This window comes from Prionailurus bengalensis, chromosome C2 (assembly GCF_016509475.1).
Source record: "Prionailurus bengalensis isolate Pbe53 chromosome C2, Fcat_Pben_1.1_paternal_pri, whole genome shotgun sequence".
NCBI classification, from domain to species: domain Eukaryota; kingdom Metazoa; phylum Chordata; class Mammalia; order Carnivora; family Felidae; genus Prionailurus; species Prionailurus bengalensis.
The window spans coordinates 79,531,134-79,553,535 of NC_057350.1; the positions used below are offsets into that span (position 1 = coordinate 79,531,134).

At 39.6% G+C, this 22,402-nt stretch overlaps 1 protein-coding gene across 9 annotated transcripts in view; it reads right to left on the reverse strand.

The window, feature by feature from the left end:
- The window catches only part of LOC122491615 (LIM domain containing preferred translocation partner in lipoma), a 679,043-nt gene that overhangs the window by 10,453 nt on the left and 646,188 nt on the right, over nt 1-22,402 (reverse strand). For all 9 annotated transcript variants that reach the window (XM_043594610.1, XM_043594613.1, XM_043594611.1 and 6 more), the window contains one exon: nt 1,391-1,569. In XM_043594610.1, coding sequence (XP_043450545.1) covers nt 1,391-1,569 — 179 coding nt within the window. The remainder of the gene's footprint in view (nt 1-1,390; nt 1,570-22,402) is intronic.

The window sequence follows — 22,402 nt, forward strand, 5'->3', positions numbered from 1 at the left end:
CTTTTCACTTCCCTTAAATAGATGCAGGTTTTTTTCATGTGTAATTACAAGCTAAAAATATCAATAACGTGAAGTACAATTTATGCTGTGACTGCCCTTTCAAAGTGAGCCCTTACTTGTCTAATTCAGGTTGAGAATTCCTGCCTCTGGGGTTTTATAATTCATTCAGCCTCACGTCTTTTGGTGAGGTTTTCCCTTTCTTTGCTACTTGGAAAGTGCTAAGGAAATTCATTTTTTTTAAATAGGAGTCTCAAGGCCCCAAACTGCTTGTGGCAAGCTCCTCCTGGTTGTTGACAGTCAACAGAGCGGTGAAAAATAACCCACAAGACCGCACATCTGGAGGCCATAGAATGGAGACCCAAACTGGTGAGCCACATGAGCTTTATCTCCGTGAGAGCTTTGGACTGTCCTCAAAGACTCAGACTGCCCCGTAAGTAAGCCAGAAAGCCTCCGTGCCTCCCATTTACAAATCACTGCTATAGCTTTCATATGGTTACTATATATTTGTAATGAATGTCATCAACAAACCAGCCAACTAACAAAGGGGCCAAATAAAAAGAAGGCAAAACAAAAAGCATACAATTTTCATGAACACCACAGCTATGACAGAAGAAAGAGGGCCCTATGAATGACAGAACTGAAGGACATATTTTTCTAGGCCCATGAGTAAGTTCCCTTGACCTTGAGACTCTACTTTCTAATCCTCTTCAAAAGACTGCACAAGACTGCACGCATTAATTTTATTGGAAAGCATCCTGAGGGGGAGAAGGCCTGGGTAGGGAAACAGGTTACGGGAAGATGTGACAGCTAATGGTGTGACACGGACCCAAATACGTGCGAGGCCTATACTAGAAAGACAGACTTGATTGCTCTCTGTGCATGTCCACCTCCCTGTGACCTCCTATCTGTAGACTGGCAAGACGTAGAGGTCAGCGCCAGAGAGAACTGTGGACTATTACACCTGGGGAGCTTTAAGACAGGCTCTGTTCTAATGACCAGACTGAACAGCTCGGAGAAATTGAGCGGTTTGTCCACTGTCACACATCTTGTTCGTGTTGAGGCCAGGGAGGGCTACCCTGGTATCCTGCCTATTTCCAACGTACATACTCTGCATCTGAGTCAACTTTCTCACAATCAGAGCCACACAAAGATGTGACGGATGAGCCCCAGGCAAGCCTTTGAGCAGAAACTGGGGTGAAGGACCAGATGGATTAATGGACACCCGTTCCTGGATTAGAAGAGGGGATTAACAAACTCCATTTTTAAGGTCCTATCAAATCCTGAGATCCTACAGCTCTGTGAGAGAAGAATGTGTGGCCCAGACACCAGGCAGTAAGGACAGACTCTTGAGGGGACTGGCAGGCTCGAGGGGACAGAGTAGACTGCCTACTTGTGGAAGTCCTCAATGCAGTGAATGAGGCCACCAGCGTCCACGGTGAATGGGATCCCGTCAAGGCTGCGGTGGCACATGACACAGGTAAAGCAGTGAGGATGATAGGCCTTTCCGGTGGCTCGCAGGATCCGCTCCATGATGGGCTTGGAGCACACACTGCACTGTTCCAGGGTGTTCTGGGGAAGGAGAGATAAACACCAATGTTAAACTGGGACTTGAGGAACTCCACGTATTTAATACCTTATGGCAAGACCAGCAGTGTTTGTTACAGACACAATTGGCTCATGTGCCTATCACAGTACTTGGGAGAAAGCAGAGTGCATACCTTTATTACAGAGACAAGGAAACACGTAAGATACATCAGGGGTCTTTTCTAAATTCACCCAGGTAGTAGGTGGCCAACCAAGCATTTAGAACACATGTCTTCTGACTTCCGTCCCTTTTCTACCACTATTGCAGGGTTGATGGCAAACATTTCTGTAAAGGCACGCACGGTAAATATTTCTGGTTTTGTTGCAGCAATTCAGTTCTGCTGTCATAGTGTGAAGGCAGTTGTAAATGCACAGGACTGTGTTCCAATAAAACTTTACTTACAAAAGTGGGCTGGATTTTGCTCACAGCTGTAGTTGTTTGACCCCCTGAACTGCATAACCAAGGTTCTCCACTGGAAGAACACCTCACTATTCTAAAACTTGATGAGTCTTCAAAAATCTGGGAGGGTCACCAAGGACCTTAAGATTTTAGGAGGGTGTGCCTGATGATGGAGACTCACAGAGCATGCCAGTTGTAGAACCCAATCAGGGCTCAGCATAATCCATGAGGCTTTTGATTATTTAAAGCTTTGATTCGAACACCACCTCCAAGTTTAGTGTTGTGCATCCTGGACAGAAAAGAAAGTCAACTTATCTGTCTTACAAAATATGCTGAGCTTTAAAAAACGAAACCCTCACCAAAAGGGATACCATATATTGATAAGGACTTGGAAAGATTGATAAAATTGGCTATTAACTTTCCATCCTTCCCTAGAATCCCATGCTGTCTACTAAACAACCTTGTTATATGCTATATTCCAAGTGAGATGTCTGGACTGATTCAGAGTTTACAATCTAGAATAAACCTGGGATGGGGATCTTATTAGAAAGATGCAGAACTGGAAGGGATGTGGAAAGTAAGGAGTAATTTCCCTCTTACCATGAGAACCTTTAAATAGCTCTCACACAAGAAATGCCTATAGGTAGATAACTAGTGTGCTGATGTCTCAACCACAGCAACAGTCTCTGATTGGCTTTCTTGTTTGCATCTCTCCTTCTCTAACACTTCCCTGTTCCCTAAGTGACTTCCAGTTTCCTTTCCAACACACAGATGTGACCAACTAACTTTGCTTCTAGCAAAAACTTCTATAGCCCCACAATGTGATAAGAACTAATTCCTTACCTGACATTCAACTTCCCTTTCTTCGGTCAGATTCCCCTAATGTCTCAGATTGCTCATGCTATTTCAAATTTATGAGAAACTTCCGTAATTCTGTGCATTGGCTAATGCCTAGAATGAACTACAGTTTATCATCTTGAACTTTCAAGGTACAGGTCAGAAGGCAACTCTCCAGTAAAGCCTACCTTGATGCCTTCAGTTGGAATCAATTGCTTCTTTCTCTACCCTTCCTGAGCACTTAACAGTTTTTTCACTGTATTAAAATTATTTGCACATTTGTCTATTTCTTCTATTAGACTAATCTCTTTAAGGAAAGCAACTATGTCTTTTTAAAAAAAGCTATTAAATTCCAGTGCAGTTAACATACAGCGTTATATTAGTTTCAAGTGTGCAATATAGTGATTCAATAATTCTATACATCAGCCTGTGCTCATCACAATAAATATACTTTTAATCCCCAGCATCTGTTTCATCTATCCCCCCCATTCACCTCCTCTCTGGTAACCATCGGTTTGTTCTCTGTAGTTAAGAGTCTGTTTCTTGGTTTGTCTCTCTCTCTCTTTTTTCCTTTTGTTCATTTGTTTTGTTTCTTAAATTACACATATGAGTGAGATCAGATGATATGTCTTTCTATGACTGGCTTATTTTGCTTAACATTATACTCTCTACTTCTATCCACGCTGCTACAAATAGCAAGATTTCATTCTTCTTTTATGGCTGAATAATATTACATATGTATCCCTCATCCATTCATCTGTTGACGGAAACAATTATGTTTCCATAATTTGGCTATCATAAATAACATCACAATAAACATATGGATGCAGGAATCCTTTCAAATTAGTGTTTTTATATTTTTTGAGCAAATACTCAGTGGTGTGATTCTTGGATACTAAGGTAGTTCTATTTTTAACTTTTTGAGGAACCTCCCTACTGTCTTCCATAGTGACTGCATTAGTTTACATTCCCACCAATAATGCACAAGGGTCCCTTTTTCTCCACATCATTGCCTACACTTGTTTCTTGTGTTTTCAATTTTAGCCATTCTGACAGTTGTGAGGTGATATCTCATTGTAGTTTTGATCTGCATTTCCCTAATGATAAGTGATGTTAAGCATCTTTTCATGTATCTGTTGGCATCTGTATGTCTTCTTTGGAAAGAAGTCTGTTCATGTCTTTTGCCCATTTTTAATTAGATTATTATTATTATTCTTGTGTGTGTGCATGTTGAATTGTATAGGTTCTTTATATATTTTTGGATACTAACCCTTTATTGGATAGGCTATTTACTAATATATTCTCTCATTCAGTAGTTTGTCCTTTAGTTTTGTTGATTGTTTCTTTTCATGTGAAGAAGATGTAGTCCCAATAGTTTACTTTTGCTTTTATTCCCCTTCCTCACTAGACATATCTAGAAAAATGTTGCTACGGATGATGTCAGAGAAAATACTGACTGGGCTCTCTTCTAGAATTTGTATGGTTTCAGATTTCACATTTAGGTCTTTAATCTATCTTGAGTTTATTTTTTGTATATGGTATAAGAAAGTGGTCCAGTTTCATTCTTTTGCATGTAGCTGTTCAGTTGTCCAGATACCATTTGTTTGAAGAGACTTTTTCCCATTGTATATTCTTGCCTCTTTTATCAAAGATTAATTGACCATGTAATCGTGGATTTATTTCTGTGCTTTCTGTCCTGTTCCATTGATTCATGTGTCTGTTTTTGTGTTTGTATCATACTGTTTTGGTACTACAGCTTTGTAGTATAACCTGAAATCTGGAATTGTGATACCTTCAGGTTTGTTTTTCTTTTTCAAGATTGTTTTGGCTATATGGGGTCTTCTGTGGTTCCATATAAATTTTAGGGCATTTTTGTTCTAGTTTAGTGAAAAATGCTGTTTGTATTTTGACAGAGATTGCATTAAATCTGTAGATTGCTTTGGGTAGTATCAACATTTTAACAATGTTTGTTCTTTCAATCTATGAGCATGGAATATGTTTTCATTTGTTTGTGTCATCTCCAATTTCCTTCGTCAATGTTGTATAGTTTTCAGAGTATAGGTTTCTTGCCTCCTTGGTTAAGTTTATTATGAGGAGTTTTGTTATTTTTGGTGCAATTGTAAATGGGATTGTTTTCCTAATTTCTTTTCTGTGCCTCCATTATCAGTGTATAGAGATGCAATGGATTTCTGCACATTGATTTTGTATCCTGTGACCTTACTCAATTAACTTAACAGTTTTAGTAGTTTTTTTTATGGTGTCTTTACGGTTTTCTAAATATAGTATCATGTCTGCATGACTGTCAAAATCCAGACTGCAAATAGTCAAAGTCTCTTTCTTTCTTACCAATTCGGATCCCTTTTATTTCTTTTTCTTACCTGATTGCTGTGGCGAGGACTTCTAGTACTCTAATGAATAAAAGTGGTGGGGCCCCTTGGTGGCTCAGTCAGTTAAGGATCTGACTTCAGCTCAGGTCATGACCTCATGGTTCATGAGTTTGAGCCCTGTGTCAGTGTTTGTGCTGACAGTGCAGAACCTGGAGTCTGCTTTGAGTTCTGTGTCTCCCTCTCTCTGCCCCTCCCCCACTCATGCTCTCTCTCTCTCTCTCTCTCTCTCTCTCTCAAAAACATTAAAAATGTTTTAATAACATTAAAAATTAAATTTAAAAGTGGTGGGAGTGGACATCCTTGTCTTATTCCTGATCTTAGGGGAAAAACTCTCAGTTTTTCACCATTGAGTATGACATTAGCTGGATTTTTCATATATGGCCTTTATTAGGTTGAGATATATTCCTTCAGAACCTACTTCGTTGATTTTTTTTTTTTAGCATGAATGGATGTTGTACTTTGTCAAAACCTATTACTGCATCCATTGAAATGATCATATGATTTTTATCCTTTCTCTTGTAAATGTGTTGTATCATGCTGATTGATTTGCAAATACTGAACCACCTTTGCAACCCAGGAATAAATCCCACTTGGTGAATGATTTTTTTAAATGTATTGTTGGATTTGGTTTGCTAATATTTTTTTTGAGGATTTTTGTATCTATGTTCATCAGAGATATTGGCCTGTTGTTTTCTTTTTTCTCTTTCTTTCTTTCTTTCTTTCTTTCTTTCTTTCTTTTTTTGTAAGTGTCTTTTTCTGATTTTGATATCAGGGCAATACAGGCCTTGGGGACCATGTCTTAAGAAAATATTTTGCTGTCCTATGCTATACCTAGTATAGTATCTAGAATAAAACTAAACCCAGGGTGAATGTGTGAAAAAAAAAAAAAAAGGAATATTGTTTACATCCTACCCAGGCATCTCTGGGCTGATCTGACTCTCCTGTCTCTGGAATCCATCCGAAGATGAATTGGTATATCCATCACCATCCTCTCCTCAAAGCTGTGGTTGCTGAAAGTTCTGAAATTGCTTAGTATGCCTCTGGTCACAGTCTAAACTCATGGAAACTATTAACCTATTTTCCCCCCATTTTGAAGTGGTGAAATTAAAATAGCAGAAGAACATAAGATGAAAGTCTGGAGAAAATGATGCTCTGGACAATGAGGGCCCTGCTTTTTTTCTACCCTGGTGATCTGAGCTGATGTGGCTGCAAACTGTCTTCCCAGGGCTTGTGTTTTGCTCTTCTGCGGGTTTTAACTTTTTTTTTTTTTTTTTTTAAGGCAGTCCTGTAATCCTGTAATGGAGTTGAACAAACCAGAAAATGCTTGACCAGAAAATGTGTTTGTTTGCATTGAGGCTTGGCTGCAAGATTTAGCCCATTTACTCAAAACCAGCAGCAGCATATAAGGTTGAGTCAGTTTCTAAGGAAAGACTTTATGGTCTGTGGAAACACTGTTTAAAGGACAGGTAATCTGAACACTTATGCTACAAAGGAAAAACTGTGTAAAGTATGCCTACAGTGAGACGACTATAATATGCCCACAGATCAGAAAATGAAGGTTCCAAGAATACAGCTGACTGGAAGCTTGGGCTAGCACATGGTAGAGGAGGACATATTAAACTTCTCTAGTCAGCTCCCTTTGCTGTACTCTTCTCCTTTCAGTCTCTAGCTGGTCCACTAGGAGCTGTAGACATATCTTCTCTTAGAGCAAGGATAAAGACTCTTATAAAGCTTACCATGGTAAGTGTAGCTACGATCTGTCAGCATACAAAGTTATTACAGTGTTACTGACTCTATTCACTGTGCTGTACTTTTCACCTCCGTGACTTATTCATTGTACAACTGGAATTCTGAATCACTATGTTGTGCACGTGAAACTAATATACCATTGTATATCAGCTACACTTAATAAAAGACTTTTATAACATTAGAGTGGAGGGAGCAAGAAGTTCCTCTAGTCCAGCCCTCTGATTTCACAGGTGAGAAAAATAGACCCAGAGCACTGATACACTTGGATGTGAGTCATGGAGTTCATTAGGGGAAGAGGAGGGACTAATACCCCAGGTTCCTGAAACTACCTAATTCATACAGGGATCTGATGATCGTTGTGTTACCATAGGGAAGGAAAGTTGCTAGATGAAGAATATGAATTGTTTCTCTGCCTTTGGTAGCATCTACTGTATGCCTTTGGGTAAATCATTTCTTCTCTCTCGAGCTCACTTTTCTCATCTATAGTACAATGATTAATTCCAACTCTGCAATTTTATTGCTTGTGATAGATCAGAATTAACCACAGTGGGAAAAGGGTAATGTTTCCATTACTAGAGATTACTAGAAACAACTGGACAACTCCTTGTCTGAAGTTTGAAAGGAAGGTTCATGTGCTAGAAACCTCGACTGTATAATCTTTACGATGCCTTACCACTTGAAATTCCAGAAATTACTGGTGATAGAATTTCAAGCATGACAGAGGAAGAACTTTGTGTCTCCTTATAGATGATTATTTTAAAGCCAGACTAAAAGATGCCCTCTTTGCATAAACACAGAGCTTTTGTAAAGCCAGTAAAAATGAAATGTCTAATAAAATAGTTTTTAAGGAAATAGACAAAGAAATAAGTCTCCAAGCAAATAAGTGACAGAAGGGCATCTCTAAGTATGTCTACTCAAATTGCATCTTGTGTGTGCAGTACAGGTGCTATGGCTAAGGGGAGAGCTAGGAAGAAAGAGCACACTCTAGCATAAGAATGTTTCATGACCTGGTTCTGGATCCATCACTACTGCTCCTTCCCATGGATCTCACCTTCCAATTGCACTCTGAGTGCTTTGCCACCACTTTAATAAGCTACGTTCTTTTACAATCCCAGAATATCTCACATCCTTCTTTGCCTAGAGAATACCTATTCATTCTTCAAAGTTGAGCTCCAATGTCGCCTCTTCTGAAAAACACTTCTAATTCTCCCTCTGCTCCCTCTCCCTCTCCCACTGCTAATTCTCCCCAAGAAAAATAAGTCACTTCTTCCACCCCCATAGGATTATATGATGCTTCTCTGATGACAATGATATAATGTACTTGATTTCATGATTTACATCGACCTCTACAAGCAAACTGTGACCACCCCCACCCTCCTTGCGTGGAGCCATAGTCATTGGATGAGCTTCTTAGGAAACAGATTCTGAAACAGGTTTGCACATGGGAAGTTATTGGAGCTAAGATGCTTCTGCAGAGTTGTCCTTCCTTGAGGCTTGGGGGTAGGGTCTTACAACTCTGCATCTACTGGTCAGTGGATACAGGATGCTCTCAAGAAGGAGTGATCTTGGGTGAAGAGGTTCCCTTCAACCAACTGAGAGTAATTACCAGAGAAGGAACTCAGCTATGAATGGTCAGGGTGGGGGAAGGATAAGAGTCTTGGTCGTGAAGAAGGGTCTGGGATGTACACTATAGCCTCCACACCAGAACCATCTTTGCCTAGGACCTGCACAATCCCTGATACACAGTGGGCAACTGCTGACCAGCTGTGAGGCACCTTGCAGCTTAAGTTGAATGAAGAGTCTGGATTTCTTTTCTTTTTCCAAAATTCTAGGCACCGTTTGAGGATTTATTTATTTATTTATTTATTTATTTAGAATCTTGAGAAAATGTTTTAGGCAGTTACTCTGATGAAGGTATGGCTATAGGGAGAAGATGTTAGAGTAGCAGAAAGAACAAGGAAGCTTATAAACTTTTCTGAAGTGATGGCAATACAATTGCGATTAAAAGCAAAAAAGTTAAGTGAAAATAAAAATAAAATCACAAACAAATCTTGTACACTAAACTCCCAAATGTAACTGTTTTTAAATTGGAGATACAATCTGGTTGTATCTTTTCTATCCTTGGGTACTGTATAAATAACTTGTCTAATTCACAGGCAGAAGAGCTAGAAGAATCATCTGAATATAAATGAAGCCTATAGGTAACATAAGCATTAACTACTAGTTAGATGACAGAAAAATATGTCTAAAATTTACATATTGCATAGGTGTGTGTGCATCTTCAATGGTTAGGTATTTTAAATCAAGACACATAAGTATTTGAAGATGCAGAAGAGTATAAAGTGTTGCCATTTAGAAATGTTAAAATTTTCATTTCATAAAATTAAAATGTGATCTTATATTCAATCTTTATTGTTTTTTTTAGGTACAAAAGCAGTTTTGAAACAGAAAAGACTCTTGGAAAAAATGAGGGTGACGTCTCATTTCTCGATACAGTTTTGGTCTCGTTGGGATAAAAATAACAAGAAACAAGAAGAGTTTGAAGATATTAGGCTCTTAAGATCTTTAGAAGTGACTCTTGTCCAGGAGTTTTCAACTGTTGCCCACCTCTCTCATAATCCTTGGCTCGGGGAAACAGTTACCAGGGCAGAGCATCCAAAATAAGCCCAACTCACTCCTGGATGAAGAGCATGAAAGGATGGCACCTAAGGGGGATCCATATTGTACAGTTTAAAAACCATGATTCTAGTCCAACTACCAGATTCAAGAAACTAAGGCGCAGAGAGGGGAAACACCTAGTAGCGGATTTGGAGTTGGAATATTGATCTCTTGATTCTCCCTCCATTGGGTAATCCCTTGCCCATCACACTATACCTACTTCATATTTCAGAAGACACACTCCGTTTCACAAACATAAGGCATTCAAACTGGCTACCTACAAGTTATATGCATATAAATAAGGAGAGGAAATATGTCAAGATCTTAACACAGTCTGTCTACTGTCAATTTCATTGGCTCCCACAGGGTACGATAGAAAACTCATTGTTGTGTACCCCCATCATCTACAACAGTATGCTTGCATAAAACTGATGCTCCCCAAATACTGGTTAGACCATGCATGAATCAATACTGGATAGGCATGTCCATAAAACAAAATCATTCTCTTTAACCATGCAAAAACAGTTCTCTAGTCCGGAGCTTCTCAATTGGCAGGCTAAGGCACAGTGTGTCTCAATGGGTTCCAGGTGTACCGCATTGTAGAGGGTCAGAGGGGACCAGGGGCTTCCATAGTTCCTGAGTGGTCACCTTGGGTGAGGAGAAGCCCCACCCACTGATTCCAGTATGCTGAATGCATGCCATCATTTCCCACAAGGATCATGATGTAAAGCAGGTTGGGAAGCACAGCTTGGGCTTAGGTATTGGTGTTCCCAATGGAATAGCAATGTGGTGCGGTAAGAAGGGACGAGGGCTACAGCTCAGCAAACCTCCACTGAAGTGCCAGTGACATTATTTAAAGTCAAATAATTATATTCCGTATCTGAATTTTGTATTTTAAACTTTTTCTGGATTTTGATAATCAGTAAGTCTTCCCAAATGATGGCAGTACTTTTGGGTTTCCCTGCAGATGAAGACAGCATTTTACCTTGGTAGTTCTCCTAATAACCTGTATTATACACTTCCCTACAGCTCTACCTCCCAGTGAGGAATACATTTCCTATTAAGAAGTTTCTTGCACTTTCCAAGTGTCTTTCACCTATATCTGTATCTATATCTTCATCTAAATCTCTCTCTGTATCTCAATTTGTATCTGTATCTAATACGTGTTTCAAAACATCGAAAATAAAAATGGTAAGCCCAGTGTCTTTCCATGCCTACGACTATGATGTTTTAAAACCAGAAACAAAACTCCTATTCTGTAGATGAGAATTCTAATTTTTCTAAATAGGAAAACTCTTGAGTCAATTTATGAGATGGTATGAAACCCTTAGAATGTGTTTTCTTTTGATGTTATTAGCCACACACAAAAATACAGCTACGAAACATGTAACTGGAAATTCAGTAAAATAATTCAACATTCTTATTTTTTTGTTTACTTCCACTAATTTTTTTGAACAAAACTCTTTGTACCCAATGCCTGTATTACCTCAGCTTTCATATAAAAACCTTGTAAGGAAACTTTTTGCATGATTTTCTGATGAGCAAAGCAGCCAGCCTCGCCACTTAATTTAGCACTGCAGAAAGCCTAAGGAGTAGAACAAAATGTCCAACATTCTGGCAGGTACAGAGGCAGAGAGAACAAAGATACCATCCTTGCCCTCAGAGGTTCCCCATGTAGTGGGAGGAGCAGACACTTCTATAAATAACTGACTAGAGGCAAAGGGCAGAACACATTGCTATTATGGAGGAATGAGTAATGTGTGATGGAAACAGAGAGAGTAATTACTGCTGAATGGTAAGGGACCAGGCAACATGGTGATGGTGTGAGGCTGGGAATCTATCTGGGTGGGATTTGTCTTGGCTCTTGGAGAAAACAAAACAAAACAAAACAAAACAAAAAAACAAAAAAAAAACACGACATTATAACAGGCTTTGGAATTAACGTTGTGTTACAAGAGTTTTCATTATCTAAATCCCAGATATGCCTACATTGAAACAAAATTCCTTTCACAGGAAGAGTTTGTAACAAAGTCAGGGTATTGAGCAGAGCTGGTGAAGGGGAACTCCACACTGCCAGAGATGAACATCTGTGTGTCAATTGTATGCATGACTATTAATGTAGAATTTAGAAAAAAAAAAATCTTGCAAAATTTTCTGTGTGTATTTGGACTACATAAACTGGATTTAAAATTAAGAAACATGTCCTAAAATCACAAGCAAAAAGGCTGACACAAAGGACAAAACGATCAGTACAATTAAGTCAGTGTATCCAATTCTGCCAGGAGCCACAAATCACATTTTTGACCAAGTAAATAAAGCCCTGTTGCTTCTTCTGAAGCACTCAGGTTGCGATTACGATCTGAGCTTTAGGAAATTAAAAATAAAATCCCACTGAAGGACATTTAGTTTATCTATACCTTAAGGCCTGGAGAGGTGGTGTTTTACCTTAAAATGTGTAGCCCTTATAGTACGCCAGCTTTTCCTAAACACTTCTCTTGAATGTCTCATAACCCTGGAGGCATAGGATGAAGGCGGAGGGGGCTGAGCCCTGATGAATGTGCCAGACCTTCATGCCAGGAGCAAAATGAAAAGATCATAGCACTCCATGGAGACTACTGAGAGAGGAGAAAAAAGAACAGAATTCCTTTCCTTCCCAGCCAAGTCAGATCACAGATTTGCCTTTACCACACTTTCAAGGTACACTCTGTTGGGACTTGTCAACTCAGGAACCAGAGCAGTGAGACTGTCATATGCAGCGAGAGAAGGAGTGACAGATGCGACACCTGGGCTAGAAAGTCCAGGCAACGTTCCTGACCTTACTGGCCTTTAGTTTGCTTATCTACTAAATAAGACTCAAAGTGTTTACATTGCAGTGCTGCTGGGACCAAATGAGATCCATAATCTCATTATGTAATAAATACTTTTATGTCATTCTCCTTACAAATTCTAAGGGTTCTGGGACATATATTTAATTACCTTGGCATTCATTGATCATTTAATTGAATTACTATATCTACGCACTACATTTCTCTTTTTTTCTAATTTGTCCTTCACCATTGATTCTTCTACATTTTATAGAAGAATTTTATATCTCTACTTTAAAAAAAAATGGATTATTTAAGGAATCCTGTGTATGATACTCTGAGACACCTGGATAATACCATCATATAAAATCAGCTTCTGGATTCCTAAGAGATTTTCCCTCCTGCTTCCTGGGAATTTTGTGAAAAAAGCTGTTGTTACTTCTATTGTGAATATAATTGTACCTCAAAACCATAAATTTCTTAGTCCTTCATGAAAGTAATATATATTATTTTATACTCCGCAAACAAAAAATGACAGCTTGCCTTGGTAGAGTTTTTAAAGTTTACTCAGGGCACACAACGAAGACCTCATTTAATCTCTACAACTATGTATGACAGGAGGTAGAATGGTAGAATTCTTGTGAACTTATGTCTTCTAAATTCAAAGACAAAGTTGTTCATTCTTCTCCTTCTTGCTGTCCTCCAGTTGTTTCTCCTATAAGTCTCTGTCAGGTTCATGTGATGCCAATTACACTGAATGTGGTTATGAATTTCTAGCAAACTGCCATAGCCTTTCACAAGTAACAGAGTTTGCCTGAGCTTGAAAAAACTTATGAAAATCATCTTGTTCAACTCTCTCCCCTTAGATGGTAGCACATTGCATTCAAGGAGGTCAACTGCTTAGTGTTGTAACTAGGGAAAGAGCTGACTGAGTTCAGGGCCTGATTACTGTGGTTTCTTTTTTTTTTTTTAATTTTTTTTTTCAACGTTTATTTATTTTTGGGACAGAGAGAGACAGAGCATGAACGGGGGAGGGGCAGAGAGAGAGGGAGACACAGAATCGGAAACAGGCTCCAGGCTCCGAGCCATCAGCCCAGAGCCTGACGCGGGGCTCGAACTCATGGACCACGAGATCGTGACCTGGCTGAAGTCGGACGTTTAACCGACTGCGCCACCCAGGCGCCCCTGATTACTGTGGTTTCTATATAGTGTTATTTCCCAAACACCATGCTGGATCATTCTGGAGTACCAAAACTTTTCTTTGGTGTTCTGGCCCTTGTTAGCAATAAGAATATGAAAACTAATGTTGGTTAATTATTGACATAATTACTTATATCGCCAATGAAAAATCATTAGTTGAGTATATGACATAATTTGGGTTTTTGCCACTGTCAAAACAAGGCTGTCTTATGCCGATAAGTATGGTGGCCCTCTGGCTAATAACTCAGGGAGCTAATCCTATCCTAAGCCGCATGGCATGATGTCTTAGGTCCAACTTTCATAATTCCTGCTACTTGCAATTTATAAATAGAGGTTATTAACAGAACTCAGATCAGTTCCCCTGAGGTAGTCACTTTCTGGAGTAGCTGGAACTTCACAGCTTATACAACACAATTTCAACATCCGACTATCTGTTTTTTCATCTATAGAATGGGATACTAATTATTGTCCAGTCTATCTTTCAGGCTTTTGATAATGAGATAAGAAATATAAAATGCACTCTTAAGAATGTGAAGATTAAATAGAGAATAAGCCTGTGGTTACCAGAGGGAGGTGGGTGGCAGATGGGTGACATAGGTGATGGGGATTAAAGAGTACACACATCATGATGAGCACTGAGTGATGTATAGAATTGCTGAATCACTATATCGTACCCCTGAAACTAATATAACACCGCATGTTAACAATACATGAATTAAAATTTAAAATATTTAAAAAAGAATGTAAAGAGATGTAAAGATATTATTATAAAGTTCTTTTCTCTACACAAAATTACTGTTCCATGTGAGGATTGACCCTGATTCTTCATTCTTCAGTCTCTGACTAATCAACTGAGCCTACTTTCCAGTTTTCTTATTACTGGAGAGAAGACAATATGAGATGTACATATAGACATTCATAATCCCATGCATATTGAGTTTGGGAAAATACAGTGTGCTTTTTGTTTCCTTTCCTTTTTATTTTGTTCTCAACAGACATTTTGTGTTGTTGTATTTTTCTTTCACTTACATACGTGGAACACCTAATAAGCGATGGAACAGGTACATATTAAGCATTTAGAGTGTGCACATACAAGTCTCACGGAAGGTATAGTTTGTCACAGTCTCCTCAACTAAGTCCTTGATACCTGTGCCTGTGAGGCACCATCCTGACAACCTTCAATTTACAGTGGACAGGAGGTCTCAATGAGGAAAATGACTTCTCGTTGGATCACAATGCTAACCTCAGGACTATTTGAATCTAGGATTGAAGTAGATGTTCATGGAACATCTGCATGGTATGGTGACAAAGAAAAGACCCTCTGGCAAAGGCTGTGCCTAGTCTTGGAAGGTCAACCCCTGGCAGTGAGGTCTACGCAAAGCATTGGCTTCTTTGGGCCTAAATTCCTATACCCATAAAATAAGAGACGTTATTAATAGACCTCTTGGTCTCTTGAAGCTCTGTGATGGACTTGAGGATTGAACAAAAATTTCAGCAAGGCAGGGCTCTTTCTTTGTCTTCTTCACTGCTTCATCCCCAGTTTCCTAAAAAGAATGTCTGGCACATAGAAGCAGCTCGATAAATATTTAATTAAGCAAATGAATGAATGATTGGGAATGAATACTCTAAAAAGTCATCCAATAGCACCTACCCCCAAAGACAAACCTTAAATTCCATAATCATCTTCAGATGACCTTCCGTCACCACCCTATAGTAGCAGCTCCTTCTCCTGGGCCAGACTCTATCTCATTGCTTTTTTACTTTCTTCATACCCTTATTGCTATCTGATATCACCTCATGCATACTATTAGTTGCTAATATGCTTATTTTTTTAATGTTTATTTATTTATTTATTTATTTATTTATTTATGTATGTATTTAGAGACAGCGTGAGCGTGAGCTGGGGTGGGAGGGTGGTGGTAGGGAGAGAGAGAATTCCAAGCAGTCTCCATGTTGTGAGCACAGAGCCGGAGGTGGGGCTTGATCTCAGGAACCATGAGATTGTGACCTAAGCAGAAATCAAGAGTTGGACGCTTAATCTACTGAGCTATCCATGCACCCTGACATGCTTATTGTTTTATTTCCCCACCAGTCTGTTTGAGACACTACGGCATTCAGTCTCTGGAGCAATGTTTAATACATACCAAACACTTAATAAGTATCTTTTGAGTGAGAAAAGTATATGACATTAAACTAGCCAACATCTAAGGTCTCTTCCAACTCTTGAATTCTTTAATTCTACCTCAGCAAAAGTGTGTGTGTTTTTTTTTTTTAAATAGTACAACTAATTTTGCTAAGAAAACACATGATCTGAAGTTAATCACACAACGTAGGTAAGACTCTTACTTACAGTATTTGTCTATTGTGGGTAACTGACCCATCCAGGGGCAAAACCTAAAACCAGGAGGTTTAAGCAATGATGTTTTCAGCTACATGTATACGTAGTAATGACTGCCTGCCTGCACATTTCAGATCAAAATTAAATCCATTGTGAATCATACATTAGAATCAGGATCTGCAAGCAGAGACTAGAAATATTCCCAATACCATTCTGCTCATGTGTCGGCTCCCTTCAGAGTTGCCTGAAACTCAGCTCTGCCAAGATGTTTATTTTCTACCTGGCTTTATGAATTGCAATTACTTCCTAAATTATAACAAGCCACAAGTGGTCTGAGCCAAACAACAAGGGTCACGGAAGGTCTATCCTTGTACTCCTGGGGATGACAGAAAAGCTTGTTTGAACCAAACTTGATCCTCTTTCAAAAGAAAGGGAAAACTTTAAGCTTCTAACTCTTGGGAGTGGTAAAGAGAACAGCCAGAGGGCCATGAGCTAACTTCGATTCTCTAGAGATCAGTTGAACAAATTTGGCAATGATTTGGCTTCTGTTGAAAACAAGCCCTTCTAATTACACTTCTGCCCATGGAAGACAAAAGACAGAACCATCGCTTAGAAAGGCCATTAATGACACGCCAACATCATGGCTGCAACTGTGTAGTTTTCTTTTGAGCCGGGCGCTGTTGACATGAACTTCAAACACCCGGCTCTGGAACCCATTCATGAGAATGTAACCTCCCGAAAAGCACAAAGGGAAGTCGGTGAAGTGATTTGCTTCCCTTGAACTATTCCTTGGCTGTAATATTTTCTGACACCAGAAATAAAAATAATTCCATGTTTTGGTTCCTCTCTCCATCCCCAAGGAGCCGAAAGTGGTTTACATTAAGGAGGTATGAAAGGCACAGACAACAAGTACAGGGTTTTCCATTCTGTAACTGCTGAAAGACAAAGGGGACAGAAAATACAGATGTTTTCTCTTTGCTGCTGCAAAAGGGTGGGGGACTAACTCTTCCAGTGTCTCTGGAATGCAAATTTTCTTTCACAGTTTAGCAGTCTTTTTTGGATTTCAGTACAGTGAACTAACACTTTCCTGGATTCCAAGACCTCCAGAGAACCAGATGGAGGGGAGGAATTGGGAAAAAAAGAACCCACGCTACTTGAAAAAGGTATGAATTTCTCACTCCACATCTAGCCAAAAGCTCTGAAAATTAGAAGAGAGAAATCACTTTTGGTTTGTTCAAATGCATGCCATCCTAGGGTTGTTTGTGGTGGGTAAAAAAAAAAAATCTGAAGTGATTTGATGTGATTTGATGGTTTTGAGTCTGCGTTCAGTTTAAGCTAGGAAGCAAACTTTAACACAGAGGATATGTTTACTATCAAAGGCAGGAAATAATGTGGATGGAAGAGATTGCACTAGAGGATCATTTTATATGCTGGTGTTCCAAAGCCGGTGACCATGCCCAATGCCAGACTGTTTAATTTACACTCATGGCTCTTCACGATACCGTCTGACCTCTCCTTTCCAGGCACCTATCCTACTACCCCCCTTAGGCAGTCTTTTTTCCTGTCAGCCCAAGCTTCTTAACACTTCATGCTGCTTGTTCTTGCATGCCTATCCATCCACTGGTGCCTCTGCGTTGAGCATTTTTCTTTACAAGTCAGATGGCTAAAGGTTTAGGGCCCAGGGCATATGAATGTTACCTCCTTTATTAATCATTTCCCTATACTTTTGTTCCTTCACAGCACTGTGTGAGGACCCTGGGTGACACTGTACAGACTGTGTGTAGACCCTGAGTGTATAGTATTATTTGTTTATAGGCTGTGGAAAATGCTAGAACATAGTACACCAGCCCAAGACAACAACACCAATGCATATCTCAACCCACATGCTCTTTTTCCAGTGTGGCCCCGACAATCCACTAAAGAGAGGTGGGGTTTGGGAGGACATGTGTAATTTTTATTGGGATAAGTACCTCGATTCCTTCAACAGTTCTTTATGGGACATCACTTCTGTCAGTTTGTCCTTCTAACCATCATCCTCTGCACGAGTTCTAGTTTCTCAAGTTCCTTCAGTGTGTGAGGCCCGAAAACAGACACATGACACTAGGAACAATTGTATCCCCTGTTCTGCACACTCCTCTTTGTACAGGTGCAGCGGAAGAGTATGTTTACTTTTCTGTGGTCTTATATATTATTAAGGATCTTGGGGTCATAGTCTCTCCCTTCCAAATCTTTAGTTTTTTTTTTTTTACATGAACATCTGTTAAATTAAATGACTTTCATGTATACTTGTATAGTGAAATTTTTAAGCTAAGAATAAGATTTGACTTTTGTCCCTCTTATACTTTATCTTGTTGGATTTGGGTCATTGTTACAGATAATTGAAGGTTTTCATTATATTAGTGATGATAATTTACTTCGTACAATTCCTCCTGTTCTTTCTCTTGAACCAATAAGTTCCGGTGAGATAAACTTCAACAGCTACATGTTGCTACTGTTAAAAGATTTTTGACATTAGAGTTAGCATCATCTTTTTTAATCCCATCAGGCAACCAAGTCCTATTATTTTGCCCACTAAATATTTGAATTCCATTCATTATTTGCTATGTCTACCACATTGTTCTATTGTCTCTCATTTAGGGGATCACAATAGCTCATAACTGGTCTCTCAACCTCCTATTTGCCCCAACCTAATGGTCTTTTTCCAGTGTGGCCCTGACAGTCCACTAGAGACGTGAGGTTTGGGAGGACATGTGTAATTTTTATTGGGATAAATACCTCAATTCCTTCAACAGTTCTTTATGGGACATCACTTCTGAGATGCCCAACCCCAGTCTACCACCAAATGGGCCTGCCTGCAACATCCCAGCACATCAGGCCCACCAGTCAGCTTTAAAAACTGAAGATTCCTGGGTCACCTCCAGACCTGTTCAATCATTATCTCTAGGGTTGGGCATCAGGCATCCGTAACTTCTAAAAAGTTCTAGGATTGTGCCAGAGCTTCTGGATCTTTCTGGATTGGCTGGGATTCGAGTTTTTATAAAGCAAAAGAGAACAAACAATGCATCTGAACAAATTTATTATGGGTATCTGGAGAAGAGTCAAGGATTTAGATTCCTTTCAGTTATTTTCTGGGAAGTGAGGTAGTCTTAGGGTTGGAGGAACCCCAAGGGAGGAAGGAGAAAAGAGATGGGAAACTGACCCCTGCAACATCAGACACCTGTTTTGTACTAAGCGCTGGGCTAGGCTCCTTCATGGACACTATCCTATTTAATTCTGTTTTTAAAAAATATTTTTAAACATTTATTCATTTTTGAGAGATAGAGAGAGACAGAGCATGAGCGAGGGAGGGGCAGAGAGAGAGGGAGACACAGCATCTGAAGCAGGCTCCGGGCTCTGAGCTGTCAGCACAGAGCCCAACGTGGGGCTTGAACCCACAAACTATGAGATCATGACCTGAGCCAAAGTCAGACGCTTAACCAACTGAGCCACCCAGGTGTCCCTATCCTATTTAATTCTTAAAGCAATGTCAGGATGATGATAATATCACTATTTGAGACAAGAAAAAAAGACTGAAGTTTAGAGTTTTTCTTCATATGCACCCAAAGTCACAAATTGACACATAGGAGGAATTAAATGTGGCTGACTCCTATCTACAAGACCTTGGGATTAATAAATAATAAACAAACATTTCTTAAGCAAAGGAGAAACATTGTATCTTGTATGGATATATAAATGATGATTTTGTATATACTCAAAATGGTCTTACAGGTTTTATTAAAGATGACATCTCTACGAGAAAAATCTATGGTGTAGTAGAAAGAGCATTTGACTAGGAGTCTGGAAACAGAACATTAGTCCTAGAAACGTCATTAATTTGCTGTGATGCCCATTGATAGTTGTTTCCCTACATGTGCTATTCCGTTCTTTCTTTATAAACTCCATTAGCTTAGGTACACAGCTGTCCGGAATAAATATGACATTTTTTAGCCTTCAGTGCAGCTAGGTTTGGCCATGAGACTGGGTTCTGGCCAAAGGATTGAAGGTGGAAAGGAAGAATCCTTGGAGAGAAGGGGTCTTCTCTCAGTCCACTGAAGTATGGGAGAAGCCATCTTGACCCCTCATTAGATGGGAGAAGCCATCTTGACCCCTCATGACCCCACGTGCTGAGCATGGCAGAGAAACAGCAGAATACTGGGTCCTGGCCTACCACCGTCCTAGATCCCCTGCTTCCTAGATCCCCTGCTTCCTTACAGTGAGACAGAAATGAACATTATCTCGTTTTGTCACAATTACTGTTTCCTGTCACTCCAGCTGAACCTAGCCCTAACTAATACACTTGCTTTATAATTCAAGTCCAGTTATTTCCCTTCTGTGCCTCCATTTTCTTATTTAGGGAACCAAGAGGTTGGGCTAAATAATACCTAAGGTCTATTCCAGGTCTCATATTCTCTATGATTACATGGGATGGCACAAGGAAAAGATGTGGAACTGAATTCAGGGTCTTGGAGAGATATCTGTTCTCCCATGTCCACTGCAGTATGGTTCACAATGGGCAACCTATGGAAACAACCCAAGTGGTCACTGACAAGTGAGTGGACAAAGAAAATGTAGTGTATACATACAATGGAATATTAGGAAGCCTTGGAGAAAAAAAACAAAAACAAGAAAATTCTGCTATTCACAACAACACAGATGAACCTGGGGGACATTATGCTGAGTAGTGTAAATCAGTCACAGAAGGACAAATACTGCATGATTCCACTTACGTGAGCTATCTAAAATAGTGAAATCTGTAGAAGCAGATAATATACTAGTGGTTGCCAGGAGGTAGAGGTAAGGGGAAAAAGGAGTTGTTATTCATTGTACATCAAGGTTCAGTTATGCTACATGAGTCAGTGCTAGAGCTCTGCTATATAACATAATGCCCACAGCTAACAATCTGTGCACTTTGAAATTTGTTAGGACAGATCTCATGTTAAGTGTTCTTCCTACAAAAACCAAAAACAAAACAAAGCGACACAAGGAAACTCTGGGAAGCGTTGGATGTGTCTATTATGACGATATCACGAGTGTCTGCATATGTCCAAACTCATCCAATTGTACACATTGAATTTGTGTCATCCTTCGTATATCAATTATACCTCAATAAAGCAGTCAAAGTAAACAACTAATCCAGTCCTAACATTAAAACAAGCAAACCAACCAAAACTTCCTTCTTCTAGCAGCTTGGCAGGCTGATCTGCTAGTGACTAGTCCTTCAAAATCTATGATTGCTACATCAGTATCAGTACAAGCTATGGGACAAGAGGGATCCATCCTGTGCAGAATGCTGGTATAAACAGCTATCAAGCCATTGCCTATCGCAGGATATTCAGTAATATTACACTCAGCTCAGCCCCACCTGGAAATTCAGGAGACAAGGCTTGGGGCTTTGGTGGTACCCATAAGCTGCAACAAGCTTTTTCTGCCTGAATCATCCCACGGTGGGGAAATATATGGTAGTTAGACAAGATTATAAATCTCAAGCGATTAATTGTAATCACGCCCATGGAATAACATCTTACGATTTATGATCCGAAGCATTTATGACTTATTTAATTGCAAAAACTCCCTATGAGGGCTGGAGCTAGGGGGAAGCAGGTGAGGCACCAAGAGAGCACAGTTTAAGGAGGCATTCTCTCTCAGGGTCTTCCAAGTGCCTGAGAATCCCCTTCAGTCTGGTTCTCAGAAGTCCTTACCGTTCTCACCATAGTCCCACCCGGGTCTGTTTCATGTTTTGGATGAACTTTTCGTCTCCCTAAGAAATTCTGCCCATGGCTATAACTCCTCTGAAATCTACATTTTAACATTACCCGTTTGTTTCACATCAACGGAACTAAGGACTGTTTCTGCTGTTTCCCGTGTGAAATATCACTGAGAAATGCCCAGTCTAGGCATTTCATACATCCTTTGTTCATATTTGTTTTTTTGTGGTTTTAAGAATGGATATTTGCCTGACAACTCTTTAGAGTTCACGATAAAGTGTATGAGACAGACAATGGAAAAAAAAAAAAACAAAGATACAACTGCTCGGGTCATAATGATAAGCTCTCATCCGCAGCTCGACGAGGCTACTGACTTATAGGTATATTTTCAACAGTCTTATCAATATTTTCCAAAGTCTTGAACTTCAAAGGGCCACAGGGAATACAATGCCATCTTTCCAAAGACTTCTCTTTGTCCTGTTTTGATTTTTATGGGAAGTCTTCCCACCCACTCATCCAAAATAATAACTCCAGTCTTCTTTGACTTCTCTGTCTCTCTCATCCTTTACACATCTAAACCAGCCAACCCAGCCTTGCCTGCCTTTCCATCCCCACTGGTCGCACCATTGTTCAGGTTCTGGTCACTCTTGGAAGGACAACGTCAACGTCGTTCATCAGTGATCTTTCTGACACCCGATTTG